This window comes from Phocoena phocoena, chromosome 10, assembly GCF_963924675.1.
Source record: "Phocoena phocoena chromosome 10, mPhoPho1.1, whole genome shotgun sequence".
Classification (NCBI taxonomy): domain Eukaryota; kingdom Metazoa; phylum Chordata; class Mammalia; order Artiodactyla; family Phocoenidae; genus Phocoena; species Phocoena phocoena.
In genome coordinates, this window is record NC_089228.1 from 25,328,833 (window position 1) to 25,348,093 (window position 19,261).

At 42.2% G+C, this 19,261-nt stretch overlaps 1 protein-coding gene across 2 annotated transcripts in view; it reads left to right on the forward strand.

Annotated features, from left to right (window-relative positions):
* Positions 1-19,261, forward strand: part of ADAMTS9 (ADAM metallopeptidase with thrombospondin type 1 motif 9) — a 169,754-nt gene that overhangs the window by 68,145 nt on the left and 82,348 nt on the right. For both annotated transcript variants that reach the window (XM_065886320.1, XM_065886321.1), the window contains 7 exons: positions 2,643-2,853; positions 3,333-3,497; positions 5,529-5,693; positions 9,367-9,486; positions 12,099-12,203; positions 12,336-12,503; positions 14,488-14,757. In XM_065886320.1, the coding sequence (XP_065742392.1) occupies positions 2,643-2,853; positions 3,333-3,497; positions 5,529-5,693; positions 9,367-9,486; positions 12,099-12,203; positions 12,336-12,503; positions 14,488-14,757 (1,204 nt within the window). The remainder of the gene's footprint in view (positions 1-2,642; positions 2,854-3,332; positions 3,498-5,528; positions 5,694-9,366; positions 9,487-12,098; positions 12,204-12,335; positions 12,504-14,487; positions 14,758-19,261) is intronic.

The following is a 19,261-nucleotide window of genomic DNA, read 5'->3' on the forward strand; positions in this document are numbered from 1 at the left end:
TTGTTTACTGAAAAACAGGCAAAGGCAGAGACTGAGCCCAAAGAAGGCATTACTGTCTGTCTTCTCTCTGTCAACTTGACAGTGGCTGTTTTTATGATTTATACTAATAATTGCCAAGTATCTTTGTGCAACACTGAAAGATTGGAGAGAAGATTAATACTGGTTGCTCAAACTCTACAACAGGTTTTCCCAAAACATTTTTATGGAATGCTAGTTGAACAGGGCGATCCACAGCAAACCAGTATGTGTGAGAAGTATTACTGACTGTCTTCTCCACTATGTGAAGATTTGTAATTCAGATTAACATTCTGAAGGCCCTGAGAAGTTCTGCAGTAGAGGAACTTGCTTAAATCAGTAGTTCCCCAAATTATTTAATGCCACAATGCTCCACACACCCACTGGAGACATACATTCTTTTCTGTTTTCCACTTATTAACGAAACTTTGCTTTTCTGCAATATAGTAACACATTACAATTGTTACATGACATGAATGAATGAATTCAGAACACTGAAGGTGAGATGACTTTCCAGTGTGATAATAAGTGAAGTTAAGTGATAGCATTTTGAGAACTTTCCTAAAGCAGTGCTGTGACCTTTTCACAGACTATGCCACGTTCTCTGCCTGGGTTCTGGGGATTGTGTGAATATCAGGAAAACTCTGGTACACTTTCGCAGCCCAAGCTGCTGGTGCGCTTGTAAGGGGCAGGATTCCTGGCTCCTTTATCCAGGATGGAAAATAACCCTTCCACGAGGAAATGATGATGAAGGCAAAGAGAAGGTAGCTGAGAATCAAAGGGCGGATGAAAGTTCCAGATGCCTCTGTTGAATTGGTCCACATTTTTTGCCTCACTTCCTTAGGGAAGTGAGAGTTTGCCCAGATTAAACTTTGACAGGATGAGATAAAGCACTGTTTTACAATCCCCATGTAACATGTTCCGGTTAGAAATAAATCCTCCAAATACTATGTCACTCCCATGGAAAATCTCAGTAGCCCACTTTACATGCCAAATGTAGGAGTGGGTCAACTCTGACCTACTTTTGAGCATTTGTGAGGAATTCCAAGATAAGCTTGTGTCCAGTGCTCTTCTTCTCTTCCTGAGTGTAGAAGGGAGAACTTTTAGGACATTGGTATTTGGCAAGCCACAGAGTTTATGAGCAGGAGAGAATTAACGATCAAGAGCAAATTCAAATGAAGATTATAAAGAAATCATCCTTTTGGGATTGCTAAGTTTGATCAACGAAACACGTTTCAAGCTCATTTTTTAGACTATTCTATTCATTTTAAGCATTTTTTTTTTTCTTTTTTAAGCTCTAGTTCCATTGCTGGAGCATTAAAAGAACCACTTGATTTATCAGTACATAGTGAGCACCTACTGTGTGCCCAAAAAGTCTTATAGGTACTAGGGATATAAAGTTGACAAAAATTCGTTAGATTCAAATCTACTATTAAAAGTGAATAATCATGGGACCGGAAGGGATGAATAGGTGGAGCACAGAGGATTTTTACGTCTGTGTGGTACTGTAATGGTGGATATATATTCACTAAGCATATGTCTAAACCCATAGAATATATAACATCAAGAGTGAACCCTAATGTAAACTATAGACTTCAGTTGATAATGATGTGACAACGTAGGTTCATCAGTTGTAACAGATGTCCCACTCTGGTGGGGAGTGCTGATGATGGGGAGGCTCTGCATATGTGAGGGCAGGGGTATGTGGGAAATCTCTGTACCTTCCTCTCGGTTTTGTCGTGGACCTAAAACCGCTCTAAAAAAAAAATAGTCTTCAAAAAAAAAATTGTGGGACTTCCCTGGTGGTCCAGTGGTTAAGAATCCGCCTTCTGATGCAGGGGACTTGGGTTCGATCCCTGGTCAGAGAACTAAGATCCCACATGCTGCCGGGCAACTAAGCCCATGTGCCGCAACTACTGAGCCCGCCCACTCTGAAGCCCATGTGCCACAATGAAAGATCCCGTGTGCCACAACAAAGATCCCGTGTGCCACAACTAAGACGCTAAACAGCCAAAGAAAAAAAAATTGTAATTGAGTTATATAGACTATGGTCTATGGCTTCAAGCAACTTATAGTCTTTATTCACAGATAATAATGTACACAGTTTAGCATACTTGAAATTCACAATTATAGTCCAAATTATCCATTCCTTTATTAATTCACAGGATGTTCACTGAGCATTTTCCAGCACAGGCCCACATAAAGGAGGTTTCCTAGGGATTGTTTCCAACAATGATTCCCTGTTAAAGCAGCCTCCTTGACAAATGAAGGGCTGGGTTGCATGAACCTTTTAAATATAAAGTTACTTTTTTTGCTCTGCTGAATTCCAATGGTTTTTTTTTTTTTTTTTTTGGTTACTTGAATTTCAGATTGACTGTATCGGGGGAGAATCTTCACAAACACAGAACCACTGACTATGACTCTGTGACTTACATGTACATTGGCAGCCATGAAAAATACATGGAAATGCTGGTTTTAAATTGGATTTCAGTAACTGACTGTGGCTTTGCGTTTCATGGTATTTGAGTTAAGGAAGAAAACAGAGCTCAACTCTTCCACCAGTCGAGTCTCAATAAGACATATATATTTAATAGAAATGTCGGTTTCTCCCTGTTGTTTATGCATAGGTGGCACGTGGCCAGCAGGAGTGAATGTAGTGCCCAGTGTGGCTTGGGTTACCGCACATTAGACATCTACTGTGCCAGATACAGCAGGCTAGATGGGAAGACCGAGAAGGTTGATGACAGTTTTTGCAGCAGTCACCCCAAACCAAGCAACCGGGAAAAATGCTCAGGAGAATGTAACACTGGTGGCTGGCGCTATTCTGCTTGGACTGAAGTAAGTTGGTTCTCACTCAGAGAGTCTTCTTCTTGGAGTAAGTCTGATTAGCTGATGATGGCTCCTTGCAGAGCTGCATTGAGAAATCCCATTTAGAGTACCATGATTGATTTATAATGGCTGCCCCTATTAAAACTGCAGAAGAGTACCATGATTGATTTGTAATGTCTGATGTGGGCATGGCATGTGGAAAATTGGGAGTGGTGGAACAACTCAACAGAACACTTTTTTCATATCCCACAAACTATGTCCAATTTTGTTTTCCTTTGCCAGTTTGCTAATATTGACATCAGTGTAAACCTGGTAAATAAATTGGTAACATGAACCGATCCCCCTAAAATAACAACTAGAATTGACCAGGCTTTGTTGGTTGGTTGTTTCTTAAGGACTGGAAGAGACAAGCCAGCCTAGCCAGTATCTTGAGCATGCTTGATGAGAAACTCAGCAATAATTTTATTTCATTTGTTTTGTCCTTTCAGTGTTCTAAAAGCTGTGATGGTGGAAGCCAGAGGAGAAGGGCTATTTGTGTCAACACCCGTAATGACGTACTTGATGATAGCAAATGCACGCATCAAGAGAAAGTCACCATTCAGAAGTGCAACGAGTTCCCTTGTCCACAGTGGAAATCAGGAGACTGGTCAGAGGTGAGATGGAAAGGCTGTTATTTCCCCCGGCTCATCTCCGATACTCAATTCTGAGTCTCCCCCAGGTCGGTTCAAGGCTAGACCAGCTGCACCTTTCTCCCACCTCCTCTTGAGGAAACAACTCCAGTCTCCCACCTGCCCCATGACTGTCTTCACTGGACATGACTGGTGTACTGGCGACCCCAGAGTCACAGTGGGTTTATCTGAATCACCCACCGTAGTAGCTTCTGTTGGTGATTTTTTTTCTCCTTTTTTTTTTTTTTTTTTTTTTTTGCTGTACGCGGGCCTCTCACTGCTGTGGCCTCTCCCGTTGCGGAGCACAGGCTCCGGACGCACAGGCTCAGCGGCCATGGCTCACGGGCCCAGCCGCTCTGCGGCATGTGGGATCTTCCCGGACCGGGGCACGAACCCGTGTCCCCTGCATCGGCAGGCGGACTCTCAACCACTAGTGCCACCAGGGAAGCCCTGTTAGTGATTTTTGAAGCTCCACCTCCTCACCTTCCCTCCCCCTTGAGCCCTGGCTAAGTTGCTATAAAGGAAATCAGGGCTTTCTTTATTAATTATAAAGCTGCATTGGCTTCGATCTGAAGTCAAAACTAAGATTCCCTGATTTCTTACCTTTGAAATAAGAGAATTAGACCCCAGTGAGTGACCTATTTGATTACCCATCTAGTTGCTAGTGGAAAACTTGGGAAAAAGAGAAAGTAGCTGGCTGAGTATTCCAGATGTATGCTTTGCTTGTCCCTTACCCGATGAAGCAGAAGGCTAACCCTCCATTGTGTAGCGTAGGTGGCCCGAGGACAGCAACTTGCTCTTATAGACAGAGTCAGTATTTCCTGGTGAGATTCTCACCGAGCAAGTGCCTCCCTCCACCTTTCTTCAGGGGAGCCAGTGGCAGGGGAACAGAAATTGCCTTATTTATGGGCCAAGTCAGGAATGTGGCGAAAGAGGTATTTCTCTGCTACAGCTTCTGCATCCATTCCCTTATCTCAGCCGTGCAAGTGCAATATTAACTGTTTACTTTCAACATTAAATAAAATCTGAATCGTAAAAGAATACTATTAACGCCTCTGAAATGGCAGACAAGTAACAGTGCATGTGATTAACAGTGTCTGACTCCTGGACAAATTAACAACAAACCTAGTTCTTATGTTCTATGTTAACTACGTGGCCTTAGCTTCAATTCTAGTATTTAGTTAAAAAAAAAAAAAAAAAAAAGATGAAAGAAGGTATTGGGTCTAAGTTCTACTTAGATAGCTAATACTAGCTTAAGTAACAGACCTTTGCAAAAATACTTAATGAAATGGAAGTGGGAGATATGAAAGTATATATTCAGTATGATCCAACATTCCATAGCTAAAAAGACTGGGAAGAAAACAGCAAAATTTTAATAATAATTATCCCTAGGTAGGTAGTGAGATTTGGGGATCATTATAGTTTTCTCTTTTATGTCTTTCTGTATTTCTCAAGTTTTCTACAATGAAAGTAGATAATAATGATGATGATATCTATTTATTTAGATTATCTTTAAGACTCATTGAACGAATATGTGCTAAGTACTTCATTTGGATTTTTCTTATTTAGTTTTCACAATTCCTGGCAGTAGGCATTACTGTAGCCCCCATTGTACACATGAGAAAATTGAAGTACAGGGAGATCACTTAGTATCCACAGCTGATTAAAAAACAGTATCAGGATTAAAAACTAGGTTAGTCTGACTCGTAAATTCCCCACCCTTAGCTCTTATGCTACCAAACCATGAATGCTGTTTTTCAGGATTTTACAGCATGATGCTGTGTTAAGTGTATTCTGTGCTTGAAACTGTCCCAGAGCCTGGATAAATACAGAATGAATGAACGAATGCGTGAATGCGTGAAAAGCTTGGACCTTGATGTATTTACAAATTGCAACGCCTGAGAGGAATTGCTGTGGGAAAAGAGCACACCTGGCCCTGTTAATCAGTGACTAATCCCCGGGAACCACAGTACATGGTTCAGAAATGACCCTGACTGGCTGCACCTTTTATTACAGTGCTTGGTCACCTGCGGAAAAGGGCATAAGCACCGCCAGGTCTGGTGTCAGTTTGGCGAAGATCGATTAAACGATAGAATCTGTGACTCTGAGACCAAGCCAGCCTCCATGCAGACCTGTCAGCAGCCAGAATGTGCGTCCTGGCAGGCAGGTCCCTGGGGACAGGTATTTTGAATGATAAAGTTCTTAACTACATTCTTTCCTTCTTATCTGGAGCGGGCCTGCAGAGGGACATTCCAGCGGCCGGGATTTAACCACCATGGCATGTGGCACGCACTGCACCTCCGTGGCGCCAAGTGATGGAAACTCTGCAACCATTTTGCCCCACTTCTGAGAGTTGCCGCTTGGCCTCCTGGAGCTGATTATTCCTTTTCCAGACCCACGTGCGTGTCTTCGCCCTTGGGTTAAAACTGTAGCTTGAGCACACACGAATTTGAACAAATTCACAACAGATCTCATGCCTGGCTGATGTTATCTACTAGAGTGCAGCTGTGGGTCTGTTACAGAATGTGATCCAGCGCCAGTGTCTTTGGCAGGAGGGTCTGGACTGGGATTTGGAAGGGATGTTTTGGCTCCCAGTGTCATGATTCCTACGTTCACCTCTCATAAATTATTCAGACTTTTCAAACAGAATTAATTAGATCAAAGGTTACAGGAATCATCTCTCTTTGAAAGAATCTTTTCCAAGCCCCCAGTGTAGGTTTCACAGTCATTTGAACTGTTCTTAAAGGAGAGAGTGAAAGTCTCCCTTGGGCTTGCACTTAAGAAGCCACTACTCTTGGAATTAAGTCTTTCCTAATATAGAAGCAAAAGCGTTCGGGTACTATTTAAGTAGCACTCCATGTTCCCAAGAGAAGCAAAGCAGCTGCCTGCTGTCACTTGTGTAATCTCTTTAAGAATGACTCTCCCTCCACCCTGTCCGGCCACAGCCTCTTCCCTAGCTTACGTCTTCATTTCCAACATACGTGCAGTAAATGAGAGCAGCTTTATTACTACACCCTTACAATTTCTACCGTTTACATTGGCACTCTTCCTCTCCATTACACAGCATCCTTGGTCAGAATGGCTGATCATGTTTGATCACACTTATTAAACAGGGGGAGTCCACTGATGCCCCAGATCTTGCCTCCTTTTTGTCCATATCTGCTAGCTCTTGTAAATAATAGCAGAAGGAGAGCACAGCTCAGGGCCACTGTTAAGATTTGAATATAACAGCTTTTAGAACTAAAAGGCCTATTTTTTTATGTGTGTTTATACCAGGTCAGTCCTAGCCAGAAATTTGTCCCTCCTTTGACTGAACATGCAATTCAGGGCAACAGACTTTCTTAAAATATTGAAGAATAATGCATGTTCATAAAAGAAGTTTTGCAAAAAGTAACTTAGCAAAAAGAAGAAAACCACACTCCTAGCTCTACACTGCAGAGTTAATACATTTATGATTGCCTCCTTATGTTTTAAAAACTAAAAATAGGATTGCATTTCATCAATTTTTTGTTAATTGAAGTAAAACTCACAAAACAAAATTAACCATTTTAAAGTGAACAAATCAGTGGCATTTAGTACATTCAGAATGTTGTACAACCACCACCTCTATCTAGTTCCAAAACATTTTTGTCACCCCAAAATACTCATTAAGCAGTTACTCCCCATTTCCCCTTCACCCCTGCAGCCAACAATCTGCTTTCTACCTCCATGGATTTACTTATTCTAAGTATTTCGTACAAATGGAATCATACAATACGTGACTGTTTGTGTCTCCAGCTTCTTTCACATAGCATGATTTTTTTTTTTTTTTTTTTTTTTTGCGGTACGTGGGCCTCTCACTGTTGTGGCCTCCCGTTGCGGAGTACAGGCTCCGGACGCGCAGGCCCAGCAGCCATGGCTCACAGGCCCAGCCGCTCCGCGGCATGTGGGATCTTCCCGGACCGGGGCATGAACCCGTGTCCCCTGCATCGGCAGGCGGACTCTCAACCACTGCACCACGAGGGAAGCCCAGCATGATGTTTTTAAGGTTCATCCATGTTGTAGCACACATATGTACCTCATTCCTTTTTATGGCTGCATAATATTCCATGTATGGATATCCCGTAATTTGTTCATCCATTTATCCCTCTACAGACATTTGGGTTGTTTGCACCTTTTGGCTATGGTGCATAGTACTTAATTCTTCTATAAATGTTTGGTAGAATTCACCAGTGAAGCCATCTGGTCCTGGACTTCTCTTTATTAAGAGGTCTTTGATTACTGAGTCAATCTTTTTACTTCTTATAGGTCTGTTCAAATGTCCTGTTTCTTTTTAAGTCAGGTTTTGTGATTTTTTTGTGTTTCTGGGTAATTAGTATGTGTTTGGAAATTTGTGTGTTTCATCTAGATTGTCTAACATGTTGGCATATAATTGTTCACTGTACTTTCATTATCCTTTTTTATTGCTGTAGAGTCAGCAGCAGTGCCCTTGCTTTCATTTCTGATTTTAGTTGTTTGCGTCTTCTCTCGTTTTAGTCAGTCTAGGTTAAGATTTATAAATTTTGTTGATCTTTTTAAAGAGCCAACTTCTAGTTTTGTTGATTCTGTTGTTTTTCTATTCTAGTCTTTTTTTTTTTCCCCTTCTGCTAGTTTTGAGTTTAGTTTGTTCTTTTCCTAGTTCCTTAAGGGGTAAAGTTAGGTTATTGATTTGAGATCTTTTTTTTTAAATAATATACGTGTTTACAGACAAATTTCCCTCTGAGCACTGCTTTTGCTGCATCTTTATATTTATTAAAACATAAATTTTATGTTTTATTTTTGATTACACTCATCTGAAAGTACTTTCTAATTTCCTTTGTGATTTCCTCTTTGATCCACTGGTTATTTAAGACTCTGTTGTTTTATTTGCACATATGTGTGAATCTTTCAGTTTTCCTCCTGTTATTTCTTTCTACTTGTGGCCAGAGATGATACTTTGTGAGATTTCAGGGTTTTAAAATTTATTAAGACTTGTTTTGTGGCCTAATATATGGTCTGTACTGGAGAATGTTCCATGTGCATTTGAGAGGAACGTGTAATATGGCAGGGGGGCAATAAGCAAAAATATCTCAACGCTTTCCTACTGAAATTTGGCAGTAAGCACTCACCTAGTTGCTTTAAGTGTTTGATTAGCTTCCAGAGTTAAAAAAAAAAAAAAAAGATTCTGCCATTTTTTGCCAGCTTAATCGTTGCTTCAGTGGAGGGATCAACTCTTGGAGCTTCCTGAACTGCCATTTCCATGACGTCACTCCCTCTACTTATCGTTTTTTAGATGCTCTTTAAATCTAACAATTAGGCTTAGTGGCTACATTTTCCTTATGATCTGTTTGCCATGGTGCATTTAATTGACTTTTGGTTCTTGCCTAGCTAAGTGGCTTCTAATATTTTGCCTTCTATAAATAATATTGCAAAGACCATTCTTATACAAAAATATTCATGCAAACTCTGATAATCGCTTTAGGAAAATTTTCCAGAAGTCAAATAACTATATAAAGTACCTATTTTAGCCACAGCATTCTGCTAGGTAGAGTGTGAAAGATGTAAAAATGATTGAAATGTACTCCCCTCTTTCCAGGGGTTCACGGTCAAGGAACTGAGCTCCTACAAACATAATTCCAATGGGAGGCAGAAATAATTCCATGTAATATCTTGATAATCGATCAGTGTAATTTGTACAGAGTAGGATTACCTGCTTTTACGTAATATCTTTGAGTGCCAGCCCTCTGGCCCACTATGATGGAAATATTTTTTCTCTTGTAGAATGTTATAGGTAAAGTTAGGGAAAGAGAACACTGGCTGGATTGTATATACTTTCTGTTTTATTTCTTTCCCCCAGTGCAGTGTCACTTGTGGACAGGGATACCAGCTAAGAGCAGTGAAATGCATCATTGGGACCTACATGTCAGTGGTGGATGATAATGACTGCAATGCAGCAACTAGACCAACTGATACCCAGGTAAATTTCCTTTGTCAAAATCAGTTATTGGCTTTGGGCACTGATGCCAAAACTTCCCAGGAGCTCAGTCAAAACTGAAGTCCTTTCGTAGTTAAGTATGTAGGTAGAGGAAACAGTAGACTAAATTGTTCTGGATTTACTTATTTGTTACATTCTGGATCTAATATTTTGATGTACCAGTTTTGTTCTTCTCTGCTTATTGGAACTGTATGTAGGCTTGATTCTGATTCTTACTGGGTGGCAAAGGTTGACTCTTTGGGCTGGTTTTCTTGAACTCATATTTTTTTAATGATTTCAATGTAGGGTTTGGCAAATAGTATCATATGTTCAGGCTGCATGTGCTGGAGCTGGCTTGTTCTAGCTCACAAGCGATGGTTGGTAAATTTTCAGAAATTTTGCAAGCTGGTTATTAAATTCAGCTATTATTAAAAATTGAAAATAAAAACCTATAAATAAATAGATGATATTAAAAATTAAGTTGAGAAATACTCACTTTTCCCTTTCTAATTATTTTCCTGTAGTTCACTCTCATTTACATTACATTTGTACGTATTTGCATGGCGGAAATACTGTACAGTGGTGAGCTACTGCACATCCCTTTTTAACTCTGTGTTCATTGATATCAAGTTGGTAGCTTGAAATTGGCCATGGTGAGAGTACTTACACCACAGAAATCAGTAGATGCTGTAATTCAGAGTTTAATTGATTGTTGTATTGATTGTTTAGACTCAAAAAAGTGAGGGAACAAATGTTAATAATGCAGACTAAACTTTTAAAAGTCTTGTGTCTGCAGCTGTTATGTTGTAAACAGCATAAAAAAATAAGGAAATATTTTGCTGGTACTTGAAAATTATTTGCTGGTTCAGCAAAGAAATTGTTCATGTCATCGGGTGAGTGAGCGAAGTTCTGACATACATCTTCATTGTTCCTCTTTCACGATACTCTTAAATGTAAACAAAATATCAACTGACATTCATGTCAGACCTACACTTGTTCAGCAACGACAACCATCGCTCAGCCAGAGATTCAAGAGTTCAGCAAAAACAACAAACGTATTCTGTAAGAATCAATGGCTCTATGAAATTTAAATTAAAGAATTGTATATTTTATTGTTATTTGTAAATTTTATGCTACACATTCTTTATACCAGAAAAACTTATAATAAACAAGCATATATATACACACATAGGTGCATGTAATATGTGTGTATGTATATATGTATATACACATACATATCTGTACACACGCATAAGCACGCCTTGTTTCTCGAGAGAGCTAGTTGGTAATCATTCACCAGCACACTATTCCATGTGGACCTTGATTTTGGCATCATTTGTGTAAGGAGAACATGTAAAGAGAAGACGGGGGTTTGCAGATCAGCTTTGCTAATTGCAGAAGACAGGATTTGAACCCAGACTACACCCAGAAGTTATGCTCTGAGGCCCCATCTGGCCACTGTACTGCCTCGGCTCTGAGTGCCCTCAGTCTGCTACTTGGCAACATGTGTTGTTGATGGATGCAGAGTCTCAAAAGAGGAAATGCATATGGCAGTGTTGTTCATGCTGTCATTGCTGATCAGTTAACCAAACACCGCTTGTGACTTGCGTCATCTTTATTTTTTTTATTGAAATGTTCCAACCCACTGCATGATAAATGCCTGGGAATTAGCTGCGACTTCTAAAGACGCAGAATGTAAGGCCTTAGCGACTCCCTTAGAGATTCACAACATACGTTTCTAGGTTATTCAGTAATATCCATGGACTGACTGTAGGGCAGCTCTCGCAGCTGCAGCATGTGAATAAATTTTTCACTGTGCGACAAGTTCCCTGTGCCATTCTTTGGACCCAGGCAGAGGAATAGGCAAGGTCTGAACCAAATAACAGAATTTCCTGTTCAGTTGGTAAACTTCCTAAAGTCACTTCCGCACTGAGCCTCCAGCACTTTGCACTGTGCCCGGGCATCCTGGGCATTTAATGGGTATGTATTTAATCCAAGAACATTTGATAACCACTGAGGCTGGGAATGATTGTGAACAGGTGTGTACTTCCGATTTCCCATTTGGAAATCTGGGAATATTACCTACGCATGGATAACCTCAGTCCATCATAGGAATTGCCTCTGAGTCATTGGGGGGTGTGATATAAATTCTAGGCTTTGTGATATTGAATACACCTCTTGTATCTAGAGTTGACCTTCTTCGGGGCCTCAGGAGCTATCTGCAGGTACACTCGGAAAGCAAGTTCATGGTTAGCAAAATCTGATTAAGAAGTGAATTGAAATGTAGAAGCAGAAATTGGCCTGCAGAATGTTTCAAAACATTAACAGTTTTAATCATTTTAGAAGGGTATGCTGCTCTTTCCTAAATTGTGTGTCATTTTACAATACCTTCTTCACACAAACAGGTAAATAAATGTGGTTTTGTATTAAGGCACCCACAAAGGGACTCAGATTATATCCCATTTCACAGTTGAATTTGTAGTTGGGGCTGAGAGGTGTCACGTGACTTGCCCCAAATCACCCAGAAGTCTGAGATCTTAGAACTCTTAGTCCTTATATTTGTATATGCCATGACTGAAAGGTAACTTTGGCTTTTTCTTCCCGTCCGCGTCTAGGACTGTGAATTACCATCTTGTCACCCTCCCCCCGCCGCCCCGGAAGCAAGGAGAAGCACACACAGTGCTCCAAGGACCCAGTGGCGATTTGGGTCTTGGACGCCAGTAAGAACGGAAGAAGTAGAGAGGGTGGGAGGGAAGGCAGACGTTCTCTGACACGACTTGAGAAAGTAGGTTTCTATCCAGTGAGTGACTGTTTCAGATAACATTTCTGCATTGTTTTATTCCAACACGCAGTGCTCAGCCACTTGTGGAAAAGGTACCAGGATGAGATATGTCAGCTGTCGGGACGAGGATGGCTCTGTGGCTGACGACAGTGCCTGTGCAACCCTCCCTAGACCAGTGGCAAAGGAGGAATGTTCTGTGACCCCCTGTGGGCGGTGGAAGGCTCTGGACTGGAACCCGGTAAGCAAGTGAATTCTTTGGAATTGGGAGAGGACTGGGGGAGCTGTAAGGAGGACGGCTAGTCATGGGTCCCCAAGGTCAACGGGCACTGTTTTAGAATTGGACATGGTTGCGAGATATTCTTCTCCGCGTATGTGCAGCTGGTATGAATCTTAGCCAGATGTGCAAGAAATGCACATTTTTAAAAAATGAGTAAATCAACTTACAACCCCTTAAGCCCACATCCTGTTGGGCTGGTTGGAAAATGCAGTCTTAACTGAGCCAAGTCACATTAGAATGTAGTAGGCTTGTGGAGTACCAGAAGTAGCAGGGAGAAGTGGGGGGAGTAAGGGGAGGGCCTCAACTTGCATCTGGGTGCCTCCTGCATCCCGTGGTCCCTTCAAGTCCTGTGCCTCTGGCTTCCCTGCCGAGAGGGAGAAGTAGGAACCCTCAGGCAATGCTGGGGACCCAGCCTCCTGTGCACACCAGGAACCACCTGTGGACTTTTATAAAAGTAGAAAAAAAAAAAAAGTAGAAAAACCTTTGTGTTCAGGTAACTCCTGCTTTCTGCCTTGCAAAAGTTCCCGAGTCCAGGAAATACAGAGCTTAGGACAGGTGAAGAGAATGGAGATGAATATCTCAATAAATAACCATAATACATATATGAAATGTGAGAGCTGGATTCAGAGAGAGCTGTGTAAAAATCCAGACATTGACATTAACTGGCTGCATGACCTTGAGCAGTCTGGTGTTAGTCCTTGAACCTCAGTTTCTTCTGCTCTTAAAAGAGGCCAAAAAGAATATCTACCTTATAAGGCTGTTGTAAGGATTATTTGAGATTCTGGCTGTTAAACCCTTAGAACAAAGAAGGTGCTCAGTAAATGGCAGATAATCCCACTCTCACGCCCTGAGCTTCCAAACGGTACACACGTACATCTATCAGATCCATCTGTCTACTCACCAGGTATTTAGAAAGAGCAGTGACTGACAAATAAGAAGGTCCTTGCCTTTATGAAGATCATTCCAATGGCAAGTCCAGTCAATGAGCAAATAAAGGTAGAAATATATGATATAGCACCAGATACTGATACATACCAGAAAAAAGGTCCAACACAGTAATGGCAGAGAGAAAGGGGTGATGTGCTTTTAGACAAGGTGGTCGGAAAAGGCCTCACACTGCACTGAGCAGGGCTTGCACAGAGTGAAGCGGTGAAGCACATGGACATCCGTGTTGCACAGCAGAAAGTAGAGCAGCTGCAAAGACCCTCAGACGGGGGTGTTCTTGGCCTGCTCAAAAAGCATCCACAAGGCCCGTGGGGCTGGAGTGCAGTGTGGAGAGTGATAAGAGATGTGTCCAAAAGGTAGCCAGGGCTTCTCTGGTGGCGCAGTGGTTGAGAGTCCGCCTGCTGATGCAGGGGACGCGGGTTCGTGCCCCGGTCCGGGAATATCCCACATGCCGTGGAGCGGATGAGTCCATGAGCCGTGGCCGCTGAGCCTGCGCGTCTGGAGCCTGTGCTCCGCAACGGGAGAGGCCACAGCAGTGAGAGGCCCGCGTACCGCAAAAAAAAAAAAAAAAAAAAAGGTAGCCAGTGGCCACGTCATGAAGGGCCTACTAGGTCAAGGTAAGGACTGTGGACATTATTCACAGTGAATTGGGAAGTCACTAGGTGAATGACATGATCTGACTATAGTTTGCAAGGGTCATGGTTTATGATATGTGGATAACAGGCTTGGGTTGGGAGGAAGGTGTCAAGATTACAAACAAGAGCCCAGCTGAAAGGCCACTGCAATAGTCCTGGCAAGGGAAGGCGGTGGCCTGGACTATGGAGGTGATGGCAGAGATGGTGGGAAGTGGCTGATCGGGATGTATTTTGCATACTGGGCCGACAAGTCTTCCCCATGAAAATGACCATGAGGTGGGAAGAAAAGAGACGGGGAGATGCCAGGGTTTTGGGCCTGAGCGACTGGCTGAACCACCCTTTCTCTTTCTGAACGTCCAATGTAGTGCTCCGTGACGTGTGGGCAAGGGAGGACCACCCGGCAAGTGGTCTGTGTCAACTACAGTGACCACGTGATCGATCAAATCGAGTGTGACCCGGATTATATCCCAGAAACCGACCAGGACTGTTCCATGTCACCATGCCCTCAGCGGACCCCAGACAGTGGCCTCGCTCAGCACCCTTTCCAAAACGAGGGTTATCGCCCCAGGAGCGTCAGCCCTAGCCGCACCCACGTGCTCGGAGGAAACCAGTGGAGGACTGGCCCCTGGGGAGCAGTGAGTATTCCCTGAAGCCTTTGCGAATTTGCTTTCTTCTCTTTCATTTGATGTAGTGCTTGGAGGGAAACAAACTAGAAACACCTCTGGAGCATATTTATGTCAGAAGGGATTGACACTGTGCATTTTCATTTGTTGAGGTTAATTGCAGTCCCAGAAGAGGTGTCACTTGAGACAGTCTGCCCGCACCTCTAAGCTACCTTAACTGCGTGGAGGGGAGGGGGTGTCACTGCTGGATGATTTGATCAGACAGCTTCCTGGAAGGTAATGTGAAGCTGTGATGATTGATCCTGGAGGTGGCAGGCAGCTCTTACCTGAAGGAAGATTAGAAGGGCAGAAGAACTTTTCTGAAAGGGAGTTTTTAATGAAAGTCATTTTCCTTCTTGCTATCTTCCAGATGAGTGTAGTCTTGAAGTGTCACAATTGCTATGCCATTTGTAGTAGTAGATCATTGTCTTGGATTAGGAGAGAAGGAGTGGGCTGGGTAAAATCTGTGCTTAGAGGGAAAATTCCAGACCTGAATGGTTCAGCACAGGCTTTAAGGAAAGATGCCTCTGTTTGATCCAAGGACTTGTACTTTCAGATTTTGGTGTCTTTGGCAGGTCCCCTCTCCTCTTTGAGCCTGTTTCCTCATCTGTAAAACAAAGTTAACAGTAACTCCAACTTTCTTGAGTTGTCATAAGAATTAAATACAACGATGCAAATAAAGTGTTTTACACTCTGCTCACCATCGTGAAAATTTAATAAACGTCGACGACTATTTTTACTGTTATCATTATCTTTGTCCTTCAAATTAGGAAGACCTTGACAAATAATATTTAGCTAGCATTCAAAGGAAAAATATGCTCTCGAAAGTTTCAGAATTTTTATTGAATAATTTTCCAAAAAATAATTTTATTGTGGAATACTGGACATGTCTAAAGGAACTTCAGGAGGGGTAAGGTAGCAGAGACCCTGGGGAGGTATGGGGAGTTTGGTGTTTATTAATCACTCACGAAGTCTTTTTAATTGTTTACTATTCATTTCCTTCTAGTACTGCTCATTGTGTTTAATTATTTCTGGACTAAAACACATTAGAAGGAACCTGTCGGTTTCCCACCATGGTTATGTTTCAATAAATTAGGTTTACTTTCCTGTGAATGCAGATAGCCACTGGGTGTTTTCACACACTGCACCTGTTGGTTGTAAGCAGAACATCTGCCTGGGACCTTCACCACCTCATTCTCCTCCCTTACTTCCCACTTTGAGGCTTCCTTTGCCTGGGTTAGAAGAAATTTGGGTTCTGAGAAATTAAAGGGTGATCAAGAGAGGTCATCACTGAGTGTCCCATGATTTTTCCAGTGGAAAAAAATCACAACGCAAACGTGTATTCTAATGATAACACTAGAACTTAAAAAAAAAAAAAGGGCACTGAAAGCTATTCTTGTTTAGGACTACATTTGTGGATAATGCATTCCTTTAAGATTGAATGATTCTGCCCTTGGGCAGAGTTCCCAATTAGGGAGGATTAGGTAACCTTTTTGCAGCAGTGGGCAATACCATTCTTCTCATTGTGCCTGTTTTTTGTTTAGGGATTTTTTTTTTTTTTCTAAGTTAAGTGAGGCTGAAGGTGGACAATGTGATTTTTCAGCTGTAGGCTGACGTGCCTGACTTACTCCCAGGAGAGTGTGGCATGTGTATACATCTCTGCGTGGTTCGGGATGCATGGTTCTTCCTGCCTGCCACAGCAGGAAAGGCAGCAAAGAATCATGAACACTAGAGAATGGGAATCTAACGTTTCCAGTAGTTTCTGGAATCAGAACCTCATTTTACAGTATGTTTTTGCGTAAACCTGAACCTTCTGTAAGTTTTTTGGTGTGTTACCAACTAGGGGTCTCTGGTTGCAAGCAAAAGAAAAGGAATTGATTCCTTCAAGGGAAAGCAAAACAAACAATACTGTTCATTTAGCCCCAGTAGAGACTGGGACCAGAACATCTTTAGGGATCTAGCTAGGGGTTGGCAAATTTTTTCTGCAAAGGGCCAGGTAATAAATATTTTCAGCTATGTGGACCATGCAGTCTCTGTTGCAGCTAACCAGCTCTGCTGTCTTAGCACAAAAGCAGGCATAGACAATATGTAAACACATGGAAATGGCTGTGTTTCCATAACACTTCAGTTATAAAAACAGCTTGCAGGCCAGATTTGGCCCCCAGGCCAAATGCCAATCTCTGATCTCTAGATGTAACAGTATCTACAGTATAATTTCTTTTTTTTTTTTTTTTTTTGCGGTACACGGGCCTCTCACTGTTGTGGCCTCTCCCTCTACGGAGCACAGGCTCCGGACGCGCAGGCTCAGCGGCCATGGCTCATGGGCCCAGCCGCTCCGTGGCATGTGGGATCTTCCCGGACTGGGGCACGAACCCGTGTCCCCTGCATCAGCAGGCGGACTCTCAACCACTGCGCCACCAGGGAAGCCCCAGGAGTTTCTGTCTTAATGAACCCTTTTCAACTCTGGACCACCCTTGAGTTGCTCTGCTCATGATTCAGATTCCCAGGAAAGTCTGATTGGCAGCCCGTTCCTCTTACTCCTTGATCAGGGAAATGTAGAGCATCTTAAAACACAGTGCCACTAAGATGACATCCATTGGCGGAGAAATGATTCCTTAAAGGAAAATTGGGCTGCCAGGTGTTAAGGGGAAGTATAGTAGGCAGATAAAAATACCAGATGTCCATCATCTCTTGCTTCCCTAGTGGCCATTCTCTCTTGTTTTGTTCAGTGTGGATGATAGGTACAGGGTTTGTTCGAAGAAACGTTTACCTGGGAAAATATGTCATCTAAAGAGGACAGGAAAATGGTTAAAATAAGTCCAGAGTGAAATTCTGCAACATGAGAATGGAACTAAGAATCCCTGTTAATCAAAAAATGGCAAAATTGGACCTGGAGAAAGATGATATACAATACGTCACCTGTGTATGGGAGTATAAAGACCCAGGCAGATGCTGGGTTCAGAACTGTGCAAGCACAAGTTCTAGACTGTATGGCGGCAATTGCTTGACCCCCAGCTGAGCGCTATATCTGTTTGGTCAGATTCTCAATAGGAAGTATCTGACTGGTCACTGGGCAGCCAGTAGATTAGTTGACCTTGGATTTGTTATCCTTCCTTGCTCCACTCAGCCATATTGAAGGGAGGGTAGCATGTGGTCTATGGAACTGTTGCTTCTAGAAACTCTAATTGGATCAGGCAGTAGATCCTGTGACCAGCACTATAGGATCGAATAGGGATACAAGTATGACATTGATCCCCTCTGAAGGAGCTTACCATTTTATTGGGACAATAACACAGGTGACATAATAAACAAATAATACAAGATTTTATTATCAAAGGAAAAATTCAAGGGCCAAAATATATATATTCCAAATCTGTTTACAATATGGAAGGTCCTTCCTAATGTTTTAAATTCTGGTCCCCAAACAAAGCTGATTAAAATAATAGTTCTCTGTGTTTCTCACATAATAAGCTGTTTAAAAGTAGAAAACAAATATTTTTAAGTTTCAAGTGAGTATATCAGAACCCTCAGAGAATAGAGGTAGGATTTTTGTAAATCAAACATTACCGGGCTTCCCTGGTGGCGCAGTGGTTGAGAGTCCGCCTGCCGGTTCGTGCCCCGGTCGGGGAAGATCCCACATGCCGTGGAGCAGCTGGGCCCGTGAGCCATGGCCGCTGAGCCTGCGCGTCCGGAGCCTGTGCTCCGCAACGGGAGAGGCCACAACAGTGAGAGGCCCGCGTACCACAAAAAAAAAAAAAAAAACACCTAAATATTTGCTCAGACAGAATTCATAAATCTGTTTTCCTGCTCTACATTTAAAAATTAAACTCAGTATTTTTGAAAATCATTTATAATTTGACCAGCATAGGCAGGGAAATTGAACTGAAGTCCAGTACAATAAGCAAAAAATAAACATTTTCACATCTTTATATGGAAGAAGCCAACCAGCAAGGAGCAGCATTTATGGGTATTTTGAAATAACACTGGTTTGAGCTGGGGTTTGATAGCACAAATCAGCCATTGGAACCCGGAACTCAAAACAATGTTGCAGATGCAGTGGGAGACTTGATAATTCCTGAGAATCGGATTGCTTGGAGGAATAGATGGTTGTTTTACAAGCAAACAGATTGTACAAGTTAAGGGTCAGAGTGAAGGAGACTAGCAAACACATCGGGTTTCAAAAGATAAGGAAATTATGGAAAGAAAAAAACACTCAAGATGTAGATAAGTAAGAGAGCTATGAGAAGCTTGTGTGGGAAATTAGCTGAAGGGTGAACGTAATTCTATGACAACCGTGAAAGGGAGTAAGCAGTTGGCTCGTGCACCTGAAGAGAGGTCTGTCAATATGGAATTCAAGTTCACTGGGGAATAAAAATAAAGAAGGAAAACAAATCTTGCTACCGTTAGCCTCCGAAGTAGAGGCTTTTGCCACGGGAGAGACAGGAACGTTACCTGCAAGGAAATGATATGTAAGTGA